The 20695-nt window shown below is 64.2% G+C and overlaps 2 gene segments (V, D, J or C); both read left to right on the top strand.

The window, feature by feature from the left end:
• Positions 1-4828, top strand: part of LOC133084762 (immunoglobulin heavy constant mu-like) — a 266145-nt gene extending 261317 nt beyond the window's left edge. The window contains 6 exon segments of the C gene segment in view: positions 475-798; positions 873-1226; positions 1443-1757; positions 1920-2252; positions 4468-4583; positions 4668-4828. Of these exon segments, the coding sequence occupies positions 475-798; positions 873-1226; positions 1443-1757; positions 1920-2252; positions 4468-4583; positions 4668-4676 (1451 nt within the window).
• A 3541-nt stretch (positions 4829-8369) lies between these two features.
• On the top strand, positions 8370-14489 carry LOC133084757 (immunoglobulin delta heavy chain-like). The segment is given in 6 exon segments: positions 8370-8417; positions 8461-8881; positions 9050-9139; positions 11032-11355; positions 11544-11873; positions 14419-14489. Coding segments are annotated over 6 exon segments (1284 nt in total).
• The last annotated feature ends 6206 nt before the right edge of the window (positions 14490-20695 follow it).

Below are 20695 nucleotides of genomic sequence, written 5' to 3'. Positions count from 1 at the left end.
TGAACTGGGCTGAGTGGGGCCGAACTGGGCTGAGCTGGGCTGAACTGGGCTGAGCGGGGCTGGGTTGACCAAGGGGGGCTGAGATGGGTCCAGCAGAAAAGCACTGGCTGGGCTGGCTTGACTTGGACAGTTGACGACCTGCTTTGGGATGGTTACCCTCAGCTGAGCCCTGGGAGTCTAGCTGGGCTAGCTGGCCACGCTGGACCGTCCCGGCTGGCTCTGGGCTGACCTCAGTGACCTCCTTGTGCCGAGGGCTGGCGGAGCTGAGTCTGCATCGTTCTCACCGATGGCGTTCGGACCCTCCCTCCGACCCCAGAGCCCCAGGCTGGGCCCAGTGTGGCTGAGCCAGGGGCACTGAGGGCGCCACTGTCCCAGAGGGAAGGCGGGGCTGCCCGGACCTCCGACCGACCGGCAGGGCACGAGAGACAGTTCTCACGCCCCCTTTCTCTTTTGTCCTCTCTCTCGGGTCCTCAGGGAGCCCGTCTGCCCCGACTCTCTTCCCCCTGGTCTCCTGCGTGAGCCCCCTGTCTGATGAGAACCCGGTGGCCCTGGGCTGCCTGGCCCGGGACTTCCTGCCCAGCTCCATCAGCTTCTCCTGGAGCTACCAGAACAACAGCGAGGTCAGCGGCCGGAGCGTCCAGAGCTTCCCAGCCGTCCTGAGGGAGGGCAAGTACGCGGCCTCCTCCCAGGTGCTCCTGCCCCCCTCAAGCGTCCCCCAGGGGTCCAAAGAGCACCTGCTGTGCAGAGTCCAGCACCCCAACGGCGAAAAGGTTGTGCCAGTGCCAGTGCCTCCCACAGGTGAGCCGGGCTCCTCCCGCGGCCGGGGGCGGGGGTCAGGTCAGGCCCAGCTGACGCCTTCTCCTTCTCTGCAGGGCCGACACCTAAACTGTCTCCCAACGTGAGCGTCTTCATCCCCCCCCGAGACGCCTTCTCCGGCACTCCCCAGCGCACGTCCAGGCTCATCTGCCAGGCCACAGACTTCAGACCCAAGCAGATCTCCTTGTCCTGGTTTCGTGAGGGAAAGCGGGTGGTGTCTGGCATCAGCGAAGGCCCGGTGGAGACTGTACAGTCCTCGCCCGTGACCTTCAGGACCTACAGCATGCTGACCATCACGGAGAGCGACTGGCTCAGCGAGAGAGTGTTCACCTGTGAGGTGGTGCACAACGAGATGACCTTCCAGAAGAACGTGTCCTCTGTGTGCGGCCACAGTGAGTGCAGCCCCCGGGGTGGGGGGGACCCTCACACACAGGTCTGCAGACACCGCCCCCGACGTCCCAGCAGCTCCCTGAGCCTTGGCTTCTCGGAGCGGCCAAGGGCAGGGAGGGGCTGTGTGCAGGGCAGCTGGGGGCTCACGAGGGACTCAGCCACCTCGGTGCCTGCTCTTTGGGCTGAACTGTTCCTCCACCTGATTTCACTCCAACCAACTCTCTTCCCACCTCCAGTCGACACCCACATCAAGATCTTCACCATCCCCCCGTCCTTCGCTGACATCTTCCTCACCAAGTCAGCCAAGCTTTCCTGCCTGGTCACAGACCTGACCACCTATGACAGCCTGAGCATCTCCTGGACCCGCCAGGACGGCGAGGTCCTGCAGACCCGCACCAACATCTCTGAGAGCCACCCCAATGGCACGTTCAGTGCCGTGGGTGAGACCTCTGTCTGTGTGGAGGACTGGGAGTCTGGAGAAGGGTTCACGTGCACGGTGACCCACACAGATCTGCCCTCGCCGCTGAAGCGCAGCATCTCCAGGCCCAAAGGTAAGCCTGCTCTGGCTTCCTTCCCTCCGCCCCGGGCTCTCCCACGGCTTCTGGGGTCTGAGGACAACGAGGCAGGACCAGGAGAGCCCCTGCGCTCCCCGTCGTCCAGGACGGATCCCTCTCGTCCCCAACCCGGTCTCACCACCGTGTCTCCCCCCGCAGAGGTCGCCAAGCACATGCCTTCCGTGTACGTGCTGCCACCAACGCGGGAACAGCTGAGCCTGCGGGAGTCCGCCTCCGTCACCTGCCTGGTGAAGGGCTTCTCGCCCGCGGACGTGTTCGTGCAGTGGCTGCAGAAGGGGCAGCCCATGTCCTCCGACAAGTACGTGACCAGTGCCCCGGCGCCCGAGCCCCAGGCCCCCGGGTTATACTTCGTGCACAGCATCCTGACGGTGAGCGAGGAGGACTGGAACAGCGGGGAGACCTACACCTGCGTCGTGGGCCACGAGGCCCTGCCCCACATGGTGACCGAGAGGACCGTGGACAAGTCCACCGGTAAACCCACCCTGTACAACGTGTCGCTGGTCATGTCTGACACGGCCAGCACCTGCTACTGACCACCCGGCTGCCCGCTCAGGCCGGGGCCAGAGCCCCTGGGCGGCCGTCGCTGTGTGTGTGCATGCGTGCGTGCAAACTAACCATGTCAGTGGGTGAGATGTTGCATTTTATAAAAATTAGAAATAAAAAGATCCGTTCAAAAGATGCTGGTTGTGAGTGAGCAATGCCCTCCCTGCGGGGGCCATGGCTGTGCTGCCCCCGCCCAGCAGACCGCCCTCCCCCACTGTCCCGGCCCCTGCCTCCCCACGGGCCTCTGACCCACCCCTGGAAGCCCCGGTGCTCCTTGCAGAATGCTCACAGCAAGCCAAGCCTATACTCACTGCTCCTCTAGCTGCTTCTACGGCCACACCGGGGGCACGCGGGTGTGCGACACATGCACGCGCATGCACACACACAGCCACATACATACATGCAGAGACGCACATGCACGTGGGCACGCACACAGAGAGACACGTGTGCGCACACACATGCACAGACACGGACACACAGGCACACACACGGATAGAGACATGGATGCACATGACACAGACACAAATGTGATGGACATGGGCACACACACACACACAGGCACACACACACACAAAGACGCGGACACACAGAGACACACACAGATACACAGGTACACGCACACACACATGCACGCACAGTCACGGGCACACATAGGCACGTGCACATGGGCGCTCACACACAGACACACATGCATGCTCGTGGACAAGTCGTGGGCATGCAGACACACACTGAGACATGCACACACAGACATATGGACACACACACAGACGTGCTCGTGCTTGTGCGCACACACGAATCATGGCACACGCACGGGCTTACACACATGGACACGGATGCCGACCCTCGCACAGCCATCATCGCTCGGTGCCTTTTGGCAGGCGCGCCCGCCCCCTCCGGCGTTGTTCCTCTGCACCACTCTGGCTGCCGGGCGTCACGCCCAAGCTCTGCTTGTCCTTCTGTCTCAGCTTGGGGGCGTGTCCACGGGCCGGCCCATCCTGGACTCCTGCCATGGCCACCGTCCCCAGCCCCAGGGTAGCGGGCTCCGAGGCCCACCGTGGCCCAGCCGGCCGCAGCTCCTCAGGACGGCGCGGGCCCGTGCCCCGGAGGGGTGCCTCTCCCGGTCCAGGCCCTTGTGAGGGCGGCAGCGTCCCCACCCCCTCCCCCTGTGAAGAGGCAGCGGGAGGCAGGCAGCACCCGCGAGGTAGGGAGGCTGTCCCAGGAGGGCCCTCCTTGGAGTAGGAAGCTGCAGGGGCCCTGTCTGTAAACACTGGCCTGGAAATGGTGGGCACAGAGCCGGGTGGGCAGGGAGAGGAGTGGGGGCTGAGCAGGTCTCCTGGGTCCAGCACACCGCCGCCCCTCCAGGCCGCCTCCCGACCCTCCCGGGCTCCTGGCCCTTTAGGGGCCTGAGCCCCAGATGACCCCAGGGTCCGTCAGTGCAGGGGCTGCAGACCCCACAGAATGTCCTCCGCCTGTCGTCCTAATGTCACCCTCCCTGGGGGCTCAGGGGTCTGTCTGGCCCCTTGGTCCCCCAGCCTTGAGTGCTGATGGGGCAGACAAGCCAGCCAGCGCCCCACACGGCCTCTCCCGTGTGCCATTGGCCCCAAGAAGGAGAGGGAGGGAGGCTGGAAGGACGGGCCCCTCGGCACAGACAGCCGCCTGCCCCCGGTGCTGGTCCTCACTGGCCGGGGGGCCCACCCCAAACTTCAGGGGACAGGACCCCCACCCCCTGCCTCTCAGCCCCAAGTGGCCCTACGACCTCCAGGGGAGTCCAGGACGCCGGGGGCCACTCCGCCGGCCCCGGCACAGGCCGCACCCCGTGTGTGCGTGTGCTGCTCGGTCGTGCTCTCTGCCACCCCAGGTCTCCTGGGACAAGGTGCTCGGGGTCGCCTCCCTGCTCAGCTTGGGCCACGCTCTGCGCCTGCCCAGCCCGGATCGGGTGGTCAGTGGCCTGCTGTGCCTGCCTGAGACCCCGCCTGACAAGCCCACAGCGGGGCTGGCACGGGAGTGCACGTGCCCTCCCGCCCACCCGCCTGCTTCTGCCGTGCCCCCAGCGCTCCCGGTGGGCCGCACGGCCGAGGGGCAGCCAGGGTGGGCTCTGCGGGTGCCGCGGCCGAGCTGACCCACTGTGCCGTGTCTCCTGCAGAGGGCGAAGTGAGCGCCGAGGAAGAAGGCTTCGAGAACCTCAACACCATGGCCTCCACCTTCATTGTCCTCTTCCTCCTGGGCCTCTTCTACAGCACCACGGTCACCCTGTTCAAGGTGGGCCGCCTGGCCGCGGGGAGCGGGTGGCGCACGACCCCCGGGGACCCCCACCCCCACTCACGCGGTCTCTGTCGCCTGCAGGTGAAGTGACGGCCAGCCAAGGACGTGGGGGACCAGAGACGGAACAAGAGGGGAGCTGCCTTGGGGCCAGGGTCCCCGGCCCGCGTGGCTTATCCACTTGTACTGAAATCTTCCCCGTGTCCCTCTACAGCTTCAAGCTCTAAGAGACCGGCTTCTCCCGACGTGGCCAAATGCCGTGGCCAAGCATGGAGCCCGCAGCCGTGGGCTCTGCCCGGCCCTGCTTTGCAATGTCTCGCTTGTGGCCTTGAAATAAATATGTACATTTTATCTTGTGATACTGCTTCCTTGTGAAGGGTTTTTCCCAAGCCACACTCCTGTGTGTTGTGTATCCCGAGAGCTGACCCCAATTCCAAAGGGCTCGTGGGAAAGGGCCGTGCGTCTCCTCCCAGGCCCGTGGGGGACGTGCCAGGCCGGGTCTCCGGGCTGGTCCAGAGGAAGAAAGACGGCTGAGCTGGAGAGGACCCCCGGGCTGGTCTCCCAGCGCAGCCTGAGCTGGGGCCCCTGTGTGCGTCAGCGGGGATGCCGCCACGAGCCCCACGTGAGGCCTTGTCACTCTGTCTCTGTTCCTAGCAAGCCCAGCCACAGGAGGGCTTGTCCGACCTTGGGAGTGCCTGGTGTGTGCGGGTGGGGCTCAGGAGGGGCGCCCGGCGCGTGTGCAGCCACCGCGCGCCCTGCAGACGGTAACGGAGCTCGGAAGCGGGCGCAGAAGTCTCGAGTGAAACAGCTGGGAGAGGCACAGAGGAAAGGCCCAGAAAGGGGGACAGCTGGCAGGAGGTAGGGGAGCCAGGAATTAGCGCTCGGAGACGGGAGCTGAGCCAGGCGATGCAGGGAAGTCCGGGCCAGCTGTGGCAGCAGGCGGTGGGACAGGAGAGGAGGCACAGGGAGGGCGGTCTGGGAGCCATCTCCCCAGGGAGGCAATTTCAGGGTGCTGGGGGCCCCCAGGACCACCTCCGACGCGGGTGGCAGGGGCTCGCAGCGGCGACTGCCGAAGAGAGCTGCAAGTGGACATGGGTCCGCGGAGAAACCCATCCCCTGGCAGTGGGCTCCCGGTGCGTATTTCTGATTAAATGGTGCCCTTTGCAGCCCACCCTGTCAGGTTGTGGGACATTCAATGAGGGGTCCCACAGAGCACAGCCACCCCCAGCGGGGATGGGGGGTTCTCACGCAGGCCACGGGGCTGACAGCTCAGGACAGCACCTGTAGGGGTGTCTGAGGGCTGTCACAACAAAGTACCACAGGCCAGGCTTAAGCAACACAAGTTCATTCTCTCGCAGCCTAGAGGCTGGAAGTAAGATCAAGGTGGCAGCAGGGCTGGTCCTTCCAAGGCTGTGAGGGGATCCGTTCCGTGCTCCTGGGGTTGCCAGCTCCTATTTCCTATTTGAACTATTTGAACTTATTTCAGTTTTAGCTTATCAACTGCTCGTTTATATTCATTTTCAAAGTAAAGGTTTAAGAAAGTGAATAGTCTTAGGTGCATTTTATCAATGCATTCGTATAATGTTCTAATGGGATATTCCTTCAAGGTAATTAATCCCAAACCATCCTCCGATGCCCCGAAGCACTGTTTTCACTATGAGTGTGCCCACAATCTTTAGCCGGTCGATTTTCTCTTCGTGACTAAGAAACACTCTGGTATTCTGATATGGTTGCCTTCCTTTCAGTATTTTTCAAGACCGCTTTTCAGGTATCCAGCTCAGGACAGATTTTAGGTGAAATGTGTGCATTCGTCATGAATTATTTCAGTTAAACATGTTGGTTGGCGGATTGAGAGGAGAGGCAGTCGGGTGTGAGTCCGGAAGGACACAGGACACTTTGGAAGGGCCGTCTCTGCTCTGGGTCATCGGCCCAGCCAGCGTCTTAGTGGAAGGAGCTCCCGTGGAGGGTCCGAGAGCGGGTGCCCCCAGGCCCGCCGTGGCTGGGGGTCTCCTGGGACCGCCCGGAGCAGGGGATGGCAGTCCTGGCTTCTGCCACCGGCCAGTGGGCTAGTGGTGAATCAGCCGTTTATAAGGGATTTGGAGGAATTCTTCCAGGCCAAAGACCCCACGGGACTTGCCAGTGACCGGGAGCCTGAGAAGGTAAGAGGGAGGCAGCCAGCGCTGCCAGATTTGCTGCTCCGGGAAATCTGTATGAAATGTTTTTGTTTTCACTTGAAGGGGAATCAGTCTTTGACTATTGCCTGTGTGGGTCCGGGTGCTTCACACACACAAGGCACCCCTTACCGTGTCCTCACTTAAGTGGGAAACGCGGCTCTGGGTTTTAGATCGTTGCTGTGCCCTGGAAAGCAGCCTCTGCTTTCTGCAGAGCTTTGGGATAAAGCACAGCTGTGAGCGGCAATTCAGATAAAATGCGTTTCCCGTCATTGTTAATGAGGACTTTCCTGGAGGGAATCTAGTCAAGTCGGACTCATTTGAGACCCCGGGGGTGAGGAGGAATTTGGGCCAAGGGCATGTGCCCAGGAAGGCCAAGGCGCCGAGGGAAGCGTCCCCAAGGCTCTCCTCTCCCCGGAGAAGCAATGCTGCCCATTCCAGAGAGACTGGGACCTTCCTTCTGATGATGGCAAATGCGCCTTGGCTCTTGCAAGATGCTTTAGGGAATGTAAGGTCGCCAGCAAGCATTTTCCCAGGTAGCTGAGGAAGGGGGTGACTGCCACTGCTGGGAGCCAAAGCCGGCTGGGCCTGGGGCAGGCACGGAGGGATCGGGCACCCAGTGGACAGGCGAGGACAGGGGCCCCGAGGAGGAGAGAGAGCAAGAGGCACAAAGGGACCGACCCCGGGCCCAGCCCAGCTGTGCGGGATTCCTGGACGAGGTGCCTTAGCCGAGGCAAGTGGGTCTGGCGCTTTCTGGCCAGAACCACTGGGCTTTCAGGACTGTGCAGGGCTACCCTGGGCTGCCCATAGCAGGCCTGAGCTGAGCTGGACAAAACCGGACTGAACCGGGCTTTCTGAGCTGAGCTGGATTGGACTGAGCTGAGCCGGGTTTAGTGGGGCTGAGTGGGGCTGAACTGAGCTGGGCTGGGCTGGGAAGAACCGGGTTGAGCCAGGCTGGGCTGAGCTGGGCTGAGCTGGGTTTGGCTGGACTAAACTGGACTGAACTGGGCTTTCTGAGCTGAGCTGGATTGGGCTGAGCTGAGCTGGTTTGAGCTGGGCTGAGCTGGGCTGAACTGGCCTGAACTGGGCTGAGCTGAGTTGAGCTGAGCTGGGTTGAACTGCACTGAAGTGGGTTGAACTGCACTGAAGTGGGTTGACCTGGGCTGTGCTGAGCTGGGTTGACCTGGGCTGAACTAGACTGAGCTGGGCTGGGCTGAGCTGGTCTGAACTGGACTGAGCTGGGCTGAACTGGGCTGAGCTGGGCTGAACTGGGTTGAGCTGAGTTGAGCTGAGCTGGGTTGAACTGCACTGAAGTGGGCTGAGCTGGGCTGAACTGGGCTGAGCTGGGCTGAGCAGGGCTGAGCAGGGCTGAACTGGGCTGAGCGGGGCTGGGTTGACCAAGGGGGGCTGAGATGGGTCCAGCAGAAAAGCACTGGCTGGGCTGGCTTGACTTGGACAGTTGACGACCTGCTTTGGGATGGTTACCCTCAGCTGAGCCCTGGGAGTCTAGCTGGGCTAGCTGGCCACGCTGGACCGTCCCGGCTGGCTCTGGGCTGACCTCAGTGACCTCCTTGTGCCGAGGGCTGGCGGAGCTGAGTCTGCATTGTTCTCACCGATGGCGTTCGGACCCTCCCTCCGACCCCAGAGCCCCAGGCTGGGCCCGGTGTGGCTGAGCCAGGGGCACTGAGGGCGCCACTGTCCCAGAGGGAAGGCGGGGCTGCCCGGACCTTCGACCGACCGGCAGGGCACGAGAGACAGTTCTCACGCCCCCTTTCTCTTTTGTCCTCTCTCTCGGGTCCTCAGGGAGCCCGTCTGCCCCGACTCTCTTCCCCCTGGTCTCCTGCGTGAGCCCTCTATCTGATGAGAACCCGGTGGCCCTGGGCTGCCTGGCCCGGGACTTCCTGCCCAGCTCCATCAGCTTCTCCTGGAGCTACCAGAATGACAGCAAGGTCAGCGGCCGGAGCATCCAGAGCTTCCCAGCCGTCCTGAGGGAGGGCAAGTACGCGGCCTCCTCCCAGGTGCTCCTGCCCCCCTCAAGCGTCCCCCAGGGGTCCGAAGAGCACCTGCTGTGCAGAGTCCAGCACCCCAACGGCGACCAGGAACAGTCCGTGCCAGTGCCTCTCCCAGGTGAGCCGGGCTCCTCCCGCGGCCGGGGGCGGGGGTCAGGCCAGGCGTGTCCCCACTACATCACCCTGCGCGCCCCCCACCCCCGCCCTTCCCCGTCACCTTGCAGCCCCTCCCCCCAGTACACAGTGCGTTCTGACCCTCACCTGCTCACTGCTTCCCTGACTTCAGCATCGAAGCGGACTCCAGCCCCCACGGTGCCCTCTGCGACATCCCGGTCAGAGGGCTCCACCCCAGCCCTAACCACTCCGAGGACCCCAGGTCAGCAGCCCCCGTCCACGCACACCCCCGCCTGCCTGCCCGTCCCCTAGCTGCCTCCCTCCGGCAGCCCTCCACGACTTCTCCCCTGACTCCTTAAGTCACACGCTGAGCCAGGAAGTCAGGGCACTGACCTGAGGGGCACCTACTGCAGATGCCACCTCAGGCCCCCGTGTGGCCATCAGCCCCTCATGAGTGGGGGACCTGTGCAGGTCACACTGTGAGGAGCACTGTGAGAGGGAGGGCCCACAGGCCAGCTCCAGGCTCACCTGGCGCAGCTGACCCGCTGACCGTGAGCTCGCCGTGGAGCCTCATGCGGGGACGCGTTCCCAAGGCGGCCAGGAGTATGGAACTGAGCCCCGAGACCCTCACAGAAGCAGGGTGCCACCCACAGGGCCAGGGAGCCGTGGCAGCCGGCGAAAGCCGCCCTCACCCCCAGTTCCACCTGGCTCCAGTCTCTCTGAGTGCTGGGGGCCTGGCTGGGGCCCAGGGTCACACCTCACCCTGTCTGCCACCCTGGGAAGCGTGTCCTCACTCTGAGAAGGGCAGAAACCACTGGAGGTGTGCTGGTCACACAGAGAATGGCAGCTCCCTCGCCGGCCCTCTGGAGTGCCGGTGAAGCTCCAAGAAGAGGACAGCGGCCGCGACCCGCTGTGGCATCTCCAGGGGGGCCCTGCCCAGCTCATTGGTCAAGATGCTCACACCCCAGGGCAGAATCTGCTCCCGCCGTGCGTGTCCCCGGGGCCCGGGGTGGCCTGGTCAGGCACACAGGGCGTGGGGAATCAGGAGATAGTTCAGTCCTCCGGATGAGAAGGTCACCGCGGCGGGGCTGTGCACGTCCACAGCCCTCCCGGCGTGTGTCAGCACTCAGCCCCAGCCATGATTCCTGCAGCCGGACCATCCACCCAGCAGCCTTGGCGGGTAGAGGGCGGAGCTTCAAGAGGACAGGCTGGGCCCTCCTGTTCTGGGGCCGGACTGCCCTCCCGTGGAAGATGACCCACCTGGGGCCTAAGGTGTGCTGACCGCACGAGCCAAGCCCTCCGAAAAGGGAGGGCCCCCCTGACGCAGACGCTGCCCGGCTCTCGCACGGCCCACGGGCCAGATGCGGCCCAAAGCCTGATCTCTACAGTCTAGGACTGGCCTTTCCAGTTCTAGAGGGATGGACCAGGAGGAGGAGGGGAAGAGAACAGACAGAAACCCCGTGCAGCTGCAAAGCCTAAAATATTTGCTCTCTGGCCCTTGACAGAAAAAGTTGGCTGACCCCTGGGCTGTCGCAATTTATGGCCCAATAACTTACTGGTCACCGTCACCCTTAACTGTCGAGGTGACTGTTATGGAGATGGTCCTTGAGCACTGAGCACAGGTACTCGTGACCAGCAGCAGACAGCCAGGGTCCCGCCAGAGCCTGGAGGCGCACTCAGGGAGGGCTGATGGAGACGACCCCCAGAGGGCAGGAAGGGGGCCGGCAGTGCGGGGAGGCCACAGCGCCAGCCGTCTGTGGAGCTGGGAGGAGACCCTGACTCACCCTGTTCCCCCACAGTGCTGTCCACCAGTCGCACCCAGACAGAAGCCCGGATGCCAGAAAATCCAAAGGACCCCAGCAGAGGTCAGTCCTTGGGGCACCAAGTTGGGGGGGGAGAAGTGCAGAGAACTTTCAGCGGCCGAGAGAGCCTGCCTGCCAGCGAGACCCCAGCCCGGCTGTGGGCAACGGGAGGTCACCGGCCCACTGCCCTTCTGGAAGCAACAAGGGCCGGGTGGCTCTGGGGAGAGGGCAGGCCTGGGGCTGGGCAGTGACTAAAGAAACCAGGAGCCGCTGGCCACCCCTCGACCCCGCTCCCACCCACCGCGCCAGGGGCCACCACGCACCCTCGTCAACCTGTCCCTGTCCCCTGCAGAGTGCCGGAACCACACCCAGCCCCCCAGGGTCTACCTGCTGCGCCCTCCCCTGCAGGGCCTGTGGCTCCAGGGTGAGGCCAACTTCACCTGCCTGGCGGTGGGGGGCGACCTGCAGGCGGCCCGCTTGTCCTGGGAGGTGGCCGGGAAGCCCCAGAGCGGGCACAAGGAGGAGGAGCCCACAGAGCACACCAACGGGTCCTGGAGCCGGAGCAGCCGCCTGGCCCTGTCCAGAGCCTCGTGGGCCGAGGGGACGCCCGTCACCTGCACGCTGAGTGGCCCCGGCCTGCAGTCCCCGGTGACTCTGGCGGCACAGAGAGAACACGGTGAGGGCGGCTCCCGGGCCGGAGAGACAGGGCAGCCGCGGGCCCCCTGCGCCCCACACTGCAGCCGGCAGCACCCCTGGCCACCTCCTTCCACCAGGGGACCCCGGGGGGTGGGGCCCAGCGTCCCCCGGCCGCCCGGCTTCTCCCGATGCCCCCGGCCCAAAGTGTGACTGGGCTTCTCACTGCAGAGGCCTTGGCACCCAGCAAGCCTGCCGTCCGCGTCCTGACCGCGCCCGGGCCACTGACCCCTGGCGAGGCGGCCTCCTGGCTCCTGTGCGAGGTGTCCAACTTCTCACCGCTGGGCGTCCTCCTCACCTGGCTGGAGGGCCGGCACGAGGTGGACCCTTCTTGGTCCGCCACGGCGCACCCCGCGGCCCAGCCTGGGAACTCCTCGTTCCACACCTGGAGCGTCCTGCGTGTCCCCGCCTTCCCGGGCCGTGCGGCTGCCACCTACACCTGTGTGGTCAGGCACGAGGCCTCCCGGACGCTGCTCGGCACCAGCTGGAGCCTGGACACTGGTGGTGAGTCACGCGGGCTGGGGGCTTCCTTCCGAGCCGGTCGCAGACGCAGGGCTGGGGGCGGAGGGGCAGCCCCGGAGGACCGGGCAGCGGGGACGCGGCTGCTGCGCATCTGGAGCGCACGCTTCCCGGCCCTGGGGGCTCTGGACGCCCTGCCAGCGGTCCCACCGGGGCCGGCCCCCGTCCACACGCCACGTACTGGCCCAGGCAGGGTGGGAGGCGGGCCCCCCCCCCCTCAGCGCAGGCCCTGAGGAGCAGCTGTCTCCCTCCAAGGTGCTGATGGAGACGAGGTGCTCTGGGCGCAGAGCAGGGGCCCCCTGGGTTGGGTGTGAGGGTGGTCGCCCCAGACAGCTGCCGCCCTGGGGGCGTCCGAGCCTCCCCCGCCCCCAAGACCTCCGCCCGTCCGGGAGCACGGTCAGCACCTGGGGAGCCAGATATGCCCGGAAGCGGGGGCTGGGTTAGGGCGCCCAGAGGAGTCAGACCGGCACACGCCCATGGCAGGCCCTGACCGCACGCCACCCAGAGGGGCAAAGTGGACAGAAAGCGCCAGAGAAGAGGCTCTGGTGGGGGCCCAGGGCTCGCCCTCCCCTCTGGGGCATCCTGCCAGGCCCCCACTGCCACCCCGTCAGAGGGCAGCACCCAGACCGGCGCCCCCTCCCGACCCAGCCCAGCCCCGTGGGACAGTGGTGGACACCCTGGGCCGGTCAGGCAGTGGGACGCAGAGCCCAGCAGGAGCTGGAGCAGGGGGTCCAGGCCCCAGGCCACCCGATGGGAGCCAGGCAGAGGAAGATGCCGGCGGCTGGGGGGGGCCCGAGTCAGCAAGGCGATGGGGGCAGGAAGGCTCCTGCTCTACTGGGGTTGGGGACCTTGCCTACAGCCCTGGCCCTCGCCATGGGCACCCCTCGGAGTGGAGGAGACGCCAGGACAGCAGCCCTCACACAGGCGGGCCTGGCAGCAGTGGCCTCCTGGTGGGCAGTGCCCCTGCTGGCCCTGCAGGGTCCCCCGGAGAGCGGCTGCACCCCGGCCCGCCTGCCTGTGCCCCAGCAGGTCTCCTCCTGAAGTGCCCACCTGGGGCACGGCCCGTTTCACAGCACTGCCCCTCCCCATCCAGTCTGTGCTGGGCCGCCTGTCACGGCTCACGCCCCTCGGGCCTGTCTGTTCCTCGGTCACTGAAGTGGCCTCCTGACCCTGCCCCTCTTTCTTCCCCTGGGCAGACAGGCAGGACCCCCGGGGGCTCCTCACTGGCCCTCCCCCGGTCTCCAGTCCTCCACACCCAGCAGACGGGTCCCCAGGCACAGTGCGGGCTCTCCGTGGTCTCATGTCCCAGGAGACCCTGGACTGGCTGCCTTCAGAGCCTTGACCCACACCTCCCACGGGGGCCAGAAATATGTCCACCCACCAGGGCCACACACTCTGGAGACAGGGTGGGCGGCAGAGGCGGCAGGAGGCCTGGCCAGTCCCCAGGGCCCCCTGGGAGTGAGGGGAAGAAAGGCCTCGTCCAGGAGGCCGCGGCCCGCACCATCCCACCCCGGGTCTGAGCCGGCAGGCAGCTGGGCCTTCCCTGCCCGGACCCCTCCTCCAGACCAGTGGAGGGCAGCCAGGACGGCTCCCTGCTTAAGGCAGCCTCGGCCGCCCTCTCCTCAGCCCCTCCACAGCCTGGATTGCAGCCTCTCTCTTCGCTGGGCCAACTGCATGCCCCCCGAGTTGTGGCTGGCTGCCTCGACGGGTCCTGCTGCTTTCCTCCAAGGACCCCCCAGGATCCCCACCCCGTCCTCCGTCCGTAGGCCACGCCATCCCTCTCCGTTCTAGGGTCAGCCCACCACCGTCCCCCTCTTCCCAAAGGAGGGGAGACTTGCAGGGCACTCGGCATAGGCCAGCACCTGTGGTCCTCATTATTGTTACAAAATAGCAGCTGGAACGTTGCCTCCCGCGGGGCCCCTCGCCTCTCCCTCCCGGCCTGCTCTGCGGCCCCAGCACTCCTCAGCCATGCGTCCCATCCCCCAAAGTGAAGGCAAGGGACCTCGGCCCCCCGTCACCCTCGCAGCCAGGCAGCCCCCCAACTCCTGAATACCTCGAGTCCTCACGCTTCTCTCTGCTGACCACCCCCCCCCCCAGACCTCCCCGCCCCCTGCCAGTCTCACTGCCAGCGCTGCCCCCTCCAGCCCATTCTTCACTCAGCGGCCAAGGTGATCTTTAAACATCCATCGAGGTTCTGCTTCCACTTAGGATGTAGAAGCTAGTGAGATGGTCACGCCTGCGGTAACAGAAGGACAACATTGAATAAACAGTAAAAATCAGATTTATTTAAAGCCTCTGAAGAGCTGAGGGCTCAGTGTCCAACTGACCTATATTCCTAGGCCAGAAGGGACTGCTGGCCACTTTATCCTCATCGCAAACACCGGTGGGCAGAGGCCTAGGCATCCATGAGAGGAGAGGGACGTGAGGGAATCCGCCGAGATGTAGCGTCTGCGTGGGCTGGCCGGGGGAGTGGGAATACAGATGAGCCCCAGACAAATCTCCTCCACCCGCTGATTCCCCCACCCAGGACTTTTGCTGAGCGAGCAGTGGCTGGGAGCAGAGCGGGGCAAGAGATCTCCAGCCTTGGACGAGGCTTAGATCCCAAAGCCCCACTGGAGGGGCCTGACCCCACCCAAACATTTAGACCCAGGAGCCAACGATCCTGCCGCCCAGCCCAGCTCAGCTCCTGGTGAAAACAATGAGCCCCTCATCCTCCCTGCCCAACAGATGAGAGTATGTGCCTGCTTCATGGCCAATACACATGTCTAATCTACTCAGGCTCACTGTCCGTCTGTGCACAATGCCCAGCACGCAATCAGAATTTCCTAGGCCTGCAAATAAGCAGAGAACCTTCACCCATCATCAAAACTTTAAACTAGCGAATAGAATTAGACCCACAGGTGACCCAGATGTTGGAACCGAAAGCAATGCCAATCATGTCACCCCTCGGCTTAAGCTCTTTTCATGGCTTCTTTTGCCCTAAGAAAAACTTCCAAATCCTGTCCCAGGGTTTCTCGGACTGTGCCCAATGGGCTGCCTGCTGACACATCCCTGCCCTGCTCCAGAAGGGTGAATGGGCATGACCTCTCTCACCTGCAATTCTCCCCAACGCTGCTTCTCCCACCCTAAATCTTTCCCACCTTCTCATCCCGCCAACTTCTGCTTATCATTCACACGAGCTCTTTTGTGTAACTGAGAAGGCATCCCTGACCCCAGGGCTGGGTCGTGGGGCATCTGGGTCCACGGGAAACTGTCATCATGCTTAGCCATCTCACGGAGCCCCGGCTGCTCACCCCTGCGTTCCATGTGTGGAGAACAGCCTCCTTCAAGCTCTCTGTGGCAAAGGGCTGCTGCCTTTTAAACTTTTTCCAATGAATCATGGACCCATACCTTTGTAGAATACAATATGAACCAATTACTAGAAAACTGAGACAAACAGAAACCAAGATGTGCTGATTTTTTATTATTAGATTCAACAGACTGCTATAAAAGTTTCCAATGCACACAATTTCCATACCTATTTCCTGTGCCCTGTGACCAGTGATTCCCGGCCAGTACCACCTACAGACCCCACTTCCAGTAACTCTGGTCAAGCACGAGGAAGACCCTCAATAAACACTCATGGAATGAACAACTAGGAAATTCCGGGGCATGAGACGGGTCCCAGGACTCAGTACTCCCTACCTGCCCCTGGGCTCTCCCTCCGGACTTCGGTGCGCTTTCCGCACAAGTGTGTTGACCTGGGCCTGGACACCAGCAGGTCCCTCTCATCCTGCCTTGGCCCCCAACCACTCCAACTCCAGCAGGAATGACTTTTTGATATTCAAACTTGGCCTTGACATGCCCTTGCTTAAAGCCCTTTGTTCTCAGGATAAAGTCACCAGCAGGGCCTGGCCCCAGCCCCACTCTGGCCTCCTCTCCAGCCGCTTGGCCCCAGGTCCCCGCTGCAGGCACACGGGGCTCCCGTCCACCCTTCCGGGCCAGGCTCTCCTGAAACAGGGCACTCGTGATGCTGTTCTCCTGCTTGCACGCTGTTCCCACCTCTCTCTGCCTGGCTGGCACCATCTTCTCTTTCACGCTGTCACGGAGCAGCCATTTCTGAGGGAGGCTCTCGCCGTCCCGCCTGGCCGGCCGGGCCCTTGTGTCCACATCGGTGTCAGTGCCCCCCACTCCCTGCCCCCAGTCTCGCTGGCGTGAACTGAGCTGTGAGCCGGTTTGGTTCCGGACCGTCGGCCCCACCCGGCACCGTGACCCGTCGGGCTCTGCGGAGCCCCAGCACCCAGCACAGCCCGGCAGGGAGCAGGCCGTTTGCACGTGCTCGTTGGGGGCCCACCGTGCGCTGGCGGGGCCGCGGGCGCGGGCCCGGTTTCAGCGGCGCCGGCTCTTCCCCAGGTCTGGCCACCCTGCCCCCCCGGAGCCAGGACGAGAGCGGTGACGACTACTCAGAGCTGGAGGACACGAGCCGCCTGTGGCTCACCTTCGTGGCCCTCTTCCTTGTCACTCTGCTCTACGGCGGCTTCGTCACCTTCATCAAGGTAGGGTGGCCCAGGCAGCCGGCGCCCCGCGTGCAGGGATCCTGCGGGAACCGCCCTGGCCCGCTCAGCCCGGCAGGGCGGCTCCCCTCCCTCCACCCACAGCCCCTAGCATAGGACAGGCATTTGGACCTGCTCTCGTGGGGGTCAGGGAGGTGGGGTCCCCGACTCAGCTGGGCGGGGGGGACCCTGACCTGGGGACCTGCACCCTGTCCTCTGGGACCCCGCCCCCTTCCTGACCCTGGGGCTCTTGCTGCAGGTGAAGTAGCCCCAGAGAGCTGGTGCCGGCACTGCAGCGGGGGAAGCTTGGCCTCCACGCCGCCCACTGCTGCCAGCGGGCAGGACTCCACTCTGTGCACAGAGGCCTCCAGCCCCACCCCTGACCCCACTCACTCTCCTCTGCCCACGGCAGAGCCCAGCCCCCGACACAGAGAGGAGGGCATCTGGATACAGGGAGGTGGGTGGCTCCCCCAGCTGGCCCTGTGCCCCCACCCACCGAGCCAGTGGTCCTGACTGTGGCCCCCTTAACTTCCCGCCCACCGTCCGGCCCCATAAACAGCTTTGGCTCATTTCACCTGCCTCCTGTTTCTGTGTCCCAGCCTTTTGGATCTCCCCAGGTCAGAGGACCCAGAAGGCTGAGGGAAAACATCCGAGGACGGGGGCCGGCAGGGTCCGGGCATGTATCGGGGAGCTGCCACGACGAGGAAGCCGGGAGAGCCCCCTGCACCGAAGGGAATGGGCTGAGAGGCCCTGCTGCCCACACCAGACATGTGCCCGTCCACACAGGCAGGCACACGTGCACACATGCATGTGCACACGCATGGACTCCTCACACACATAAGCATGTGTGCGCCTACACATGCAGTGCACACGTGGGTCCGCACCCTGCAAGCACAAGCACACGCACGTGTGCAAACACACGCAAAAGCAAGGGCATATGCACATGGGCACACGTGTGCAGGTCTGCACACACACACACACACAGATTCACACTCACACACACACACAGGCACACGTGTGCCCATGCAGCGCACACAAGCACACACACAGGAGACAGCACTGAGCGGTGGGAGCGGGCGCAGCTGGGCGCACGGAGCTGCCCTCACCGTCTGCACAGCTCGGGCAGCCCCCGAGCCCTCCTGCGCATCCACCCCTCCGTCAGACACGGTGACAGCACCCCTCACGCAGGGCGGGCTGGGGGGTAAACAACGTGCTGCCTCACGGGGCTTGGAGAAGACGCTGGTCCTGGCCAGCGCCTGGCCACTCCCCGCCGTTGCCCGGAGTCCCCGCGGCAGGCGAGGGTGTGGACCTGCCCCGATCAGCCGCAGGCTTTCTCACCCCGCCAGGCGGGGCGGCCAGCGTGGCAGACACCTGCCCGGGTGCCAGCCTCGGGTGCGTCCTCCCTGCTTCCCCACCCGCGGACCAGGGCAGGAATGAGGGGTCGGCGCCGAGACCGTCCCCTCCCTGGCCGGTCTACGTGTCGGGTTTCGTGCTCTCGCTCCCCTTGCTGGCTCCCGGACGCCACACTGCCCGTTTCCCCTTGTCACTGGTTGTGCCCTGCAGCCCCCAACCCAGCCTGTGGCCCAACAGCATTTGTCCACGGCTGGCATTCCTCTCTTGTCCCCAGATGTGGACCTCATTCCACATGTTGGGGCTGGAAGTCAACAACACATCTCACCCTCAACGCACCCACCACCACACGTCTCGCTGGCGGGCTGGACACGGCCCCGAAGACGTCCTGATCCCTGAAGCCTGTGAGTGGGGACTGTGCAGATGACTACGCCCAGGATCCTGAGATGGGCGAGGGTCCTAGCCTCTCGGCCCAGCGTCATCACCAGGTCCTCACAAGGGGGAGGCACGGGGGACCTGGCACAAAGAGGAAGGGCCTGTGACACAGAGGCAGGGCCGGCTACCCTGCCGGCTTCGAAGACGGAGGACAGGGCCACGGGCCAAGGGATGCCGCTGGGGCGGCTGGAAAAGGCCAGGAGCAGGCCCTCCCCGCGCGGCCCTGCCCACGTTTGCTCGAGGCCCCGTGAGACTGTTTCAGACGTCCGGCCTCCAGACCGTGAGAGGACAAATGTTTGTGGTAATTTGCTGCAGCCGCAAGAACTAAGACACCAACAGTCCCTCCAGACCAGCCCATCCCCAGCATCCTCCCCGTCCCAGCCAAGGGTGCCCCACCCTGCCAGCGGCTTGGGCGCAAACTCTGGGAATTGACTCCCTTCTTTCTCTGCAGCCCGTCCCAGTCGAGCAGCAGACCTGAGCTCTGCCTGCCATATCCATCCAGGGAGCCGCATTTCCCACACTGGCCGGCCCGCCGCCTTGGCCAGGGCAGTCGCCATGCCTGCAGGGTCCTTGGTGGCATTCTCTGCACCCCCCTTGCCTTCTGCAGCCCTCTCAGCCCGGCAGCGAGGGCAGCCCTGTCTCGAGATCTTGGATGAGGCCTCAGCTGGTCCACAGCCCGAAAGGGCCTCACATTTGATCAGAAATTCACCTGCAGGTCCTGGGGTCTTCGTGGTGGCCCCGCCCTGCCCCAGCCTCCCATCCCTCCACCCCACCTGCTCCCTCCTCCGGGCAGGGCCTCCCCGCTGGCTGTCCCCTCGAAGAGACCTCTTCCCAGGCTCTGGAGGGTCCCTCCCTCACCCCCTTCAAGTCTTTGCATGAAGCCCACCCCATCTGCCCTAATGAGAACGGCACCACACCCATCCCCTTTCCCTGCCGAGTTCTCTTCTTTGGCCCTTCTGGCACGTTCTATGGTTCACGTACTCATGATACTAGCTGGTTGTTTCTTTGTCCTCACCCAGAAAGTTAACCCCAAGAGCACAGGGTTTTCCGTTGCTCCCTGAACAAAGTCCGCGTGCAGTAGGTGCCGACAAATATTCACTGAGGGGATGGAGACCGGGGATGCCCCTGGCACAGAGCAAGTCACAAGGTCACATGTGGACCGGATGGAGGGGCCCCAGAGTAACTTCCCTTCTGAGATCGACCCCTCGCCCACTCTCTCCCACCTCAGTAAGTGACCACCTGCCAAGTGGCCCCCAAAAGACACCTCGGAGTCATCTCCAGATGACTCCCGCTCACCCGCTCCCTGGCCCACGGCCAGGGTGGTCTTTTAAAACCTGCATCTGTCCTGGCAGCCCCGGCCCAAACCCAATGATGGGTTCCTGTCACATCAAGAATGAAATCAAAACTTCCACGCCTCACCCGGCTGATCCAGACCGGCCACGCCACCCTGCCCCACGCCTGTTTCCCACTTTCACGGCACCTCCCCACCTCTGGGGCCCTTGGTGCTGCCTATCTCCAGCCTGGACAGCAGGGATGGTACAGCCCCGGCGTGCACAGCAGCTAAGGAACATGTGAAGGAAGGGAGGGGCAGTCTGGCTGGTGGGGTGAGAGGCCTCAGAGCCTCCAAGGAGGGCACGCGCGTGGGCCCCCAGCCGGCCTCCCCACGGAAGCCCCCTGTGTGGCCACAGCATCTCCCGGCTGCCCCCAGGACCGCGCTCCAGGCTCCCCCCTCTGCCCTGGGGTTTATGCCGTGGGGCCCACCCGCAGGCCCTGGGAGGCCAGAAGGGCTGTCAGGCACCAAAGCCTACAACCGTGATCCCCTGAGCATGGTGGGTGCTGGTCTGGGCCAGGGGGTCTGTACTTGAGCTTCCTTCTGTCCAGGAAACACTTTCACGAAATGCCCCAAAATACAGCACGAAGTGCGCTGTCACCCACATACGTCCCCGCGCCGCGCCTAGCGGCCGAGCTCCCCTGACCGCAGCTGGCCCTCAGCCCTCGGTGCCTGCCAGGTGGACTCCACACACTTCCACCCAGTTCTTCAACAGAAAAACCCAGCGAGCCGCCTGTCTGCAGACTTCCCCTTTTTATCTTAAATAACCATCAGTCCACCTCTGCCACTACAGAGGCCTCTCTGCAGGAGGCATGTGACAGCCCCGGGGCCCCCGGGCTCGGCCATTTCCCCCGACAAGGCTGCGTTTGTGGCCTTCCTGGCACCACAGCCCCGGCCTCCGCTCAGCCCTGTGACGTGCAGCCGAGGGCCGTTGTCCCGGCTTGCTCTGCAGCTCACCCGAGTCACCGCAGCCCCGCCTGCCTGGACACCCTCCTCCCAGGGCAGGAACATCTGTTTCCAGCTGTGGTAACGAACAGCACACATCCGCCCTCCCTTACTTAAATCAAGCCCTGATTGGGATTCACTTCCCAGCCACCTGCCTGGGGCCCAACTGCCCGCCCCTCCCTTGGTGCTTGGGGGAAAGGGTCTCAGCCAGT

This window comes from Eubalaena glacialis, chromosome 2 (genome assembly GCF_028564815.1).
Source record: "Eubalaena glacialis isolate mEubGla1 chromosome 2, mEubGla1.1.hap2.+ XY, whole genome shotgun sequence".
NCBI lineage: Eukaryota > Metazoa > Chordata > Mammalia > Artiodactyla > Balaenidae > Eubalaena > Eubalaena glacialis.
This window is presented reverse-complemented; position numbering and strand designations above follow the sequence as displayed.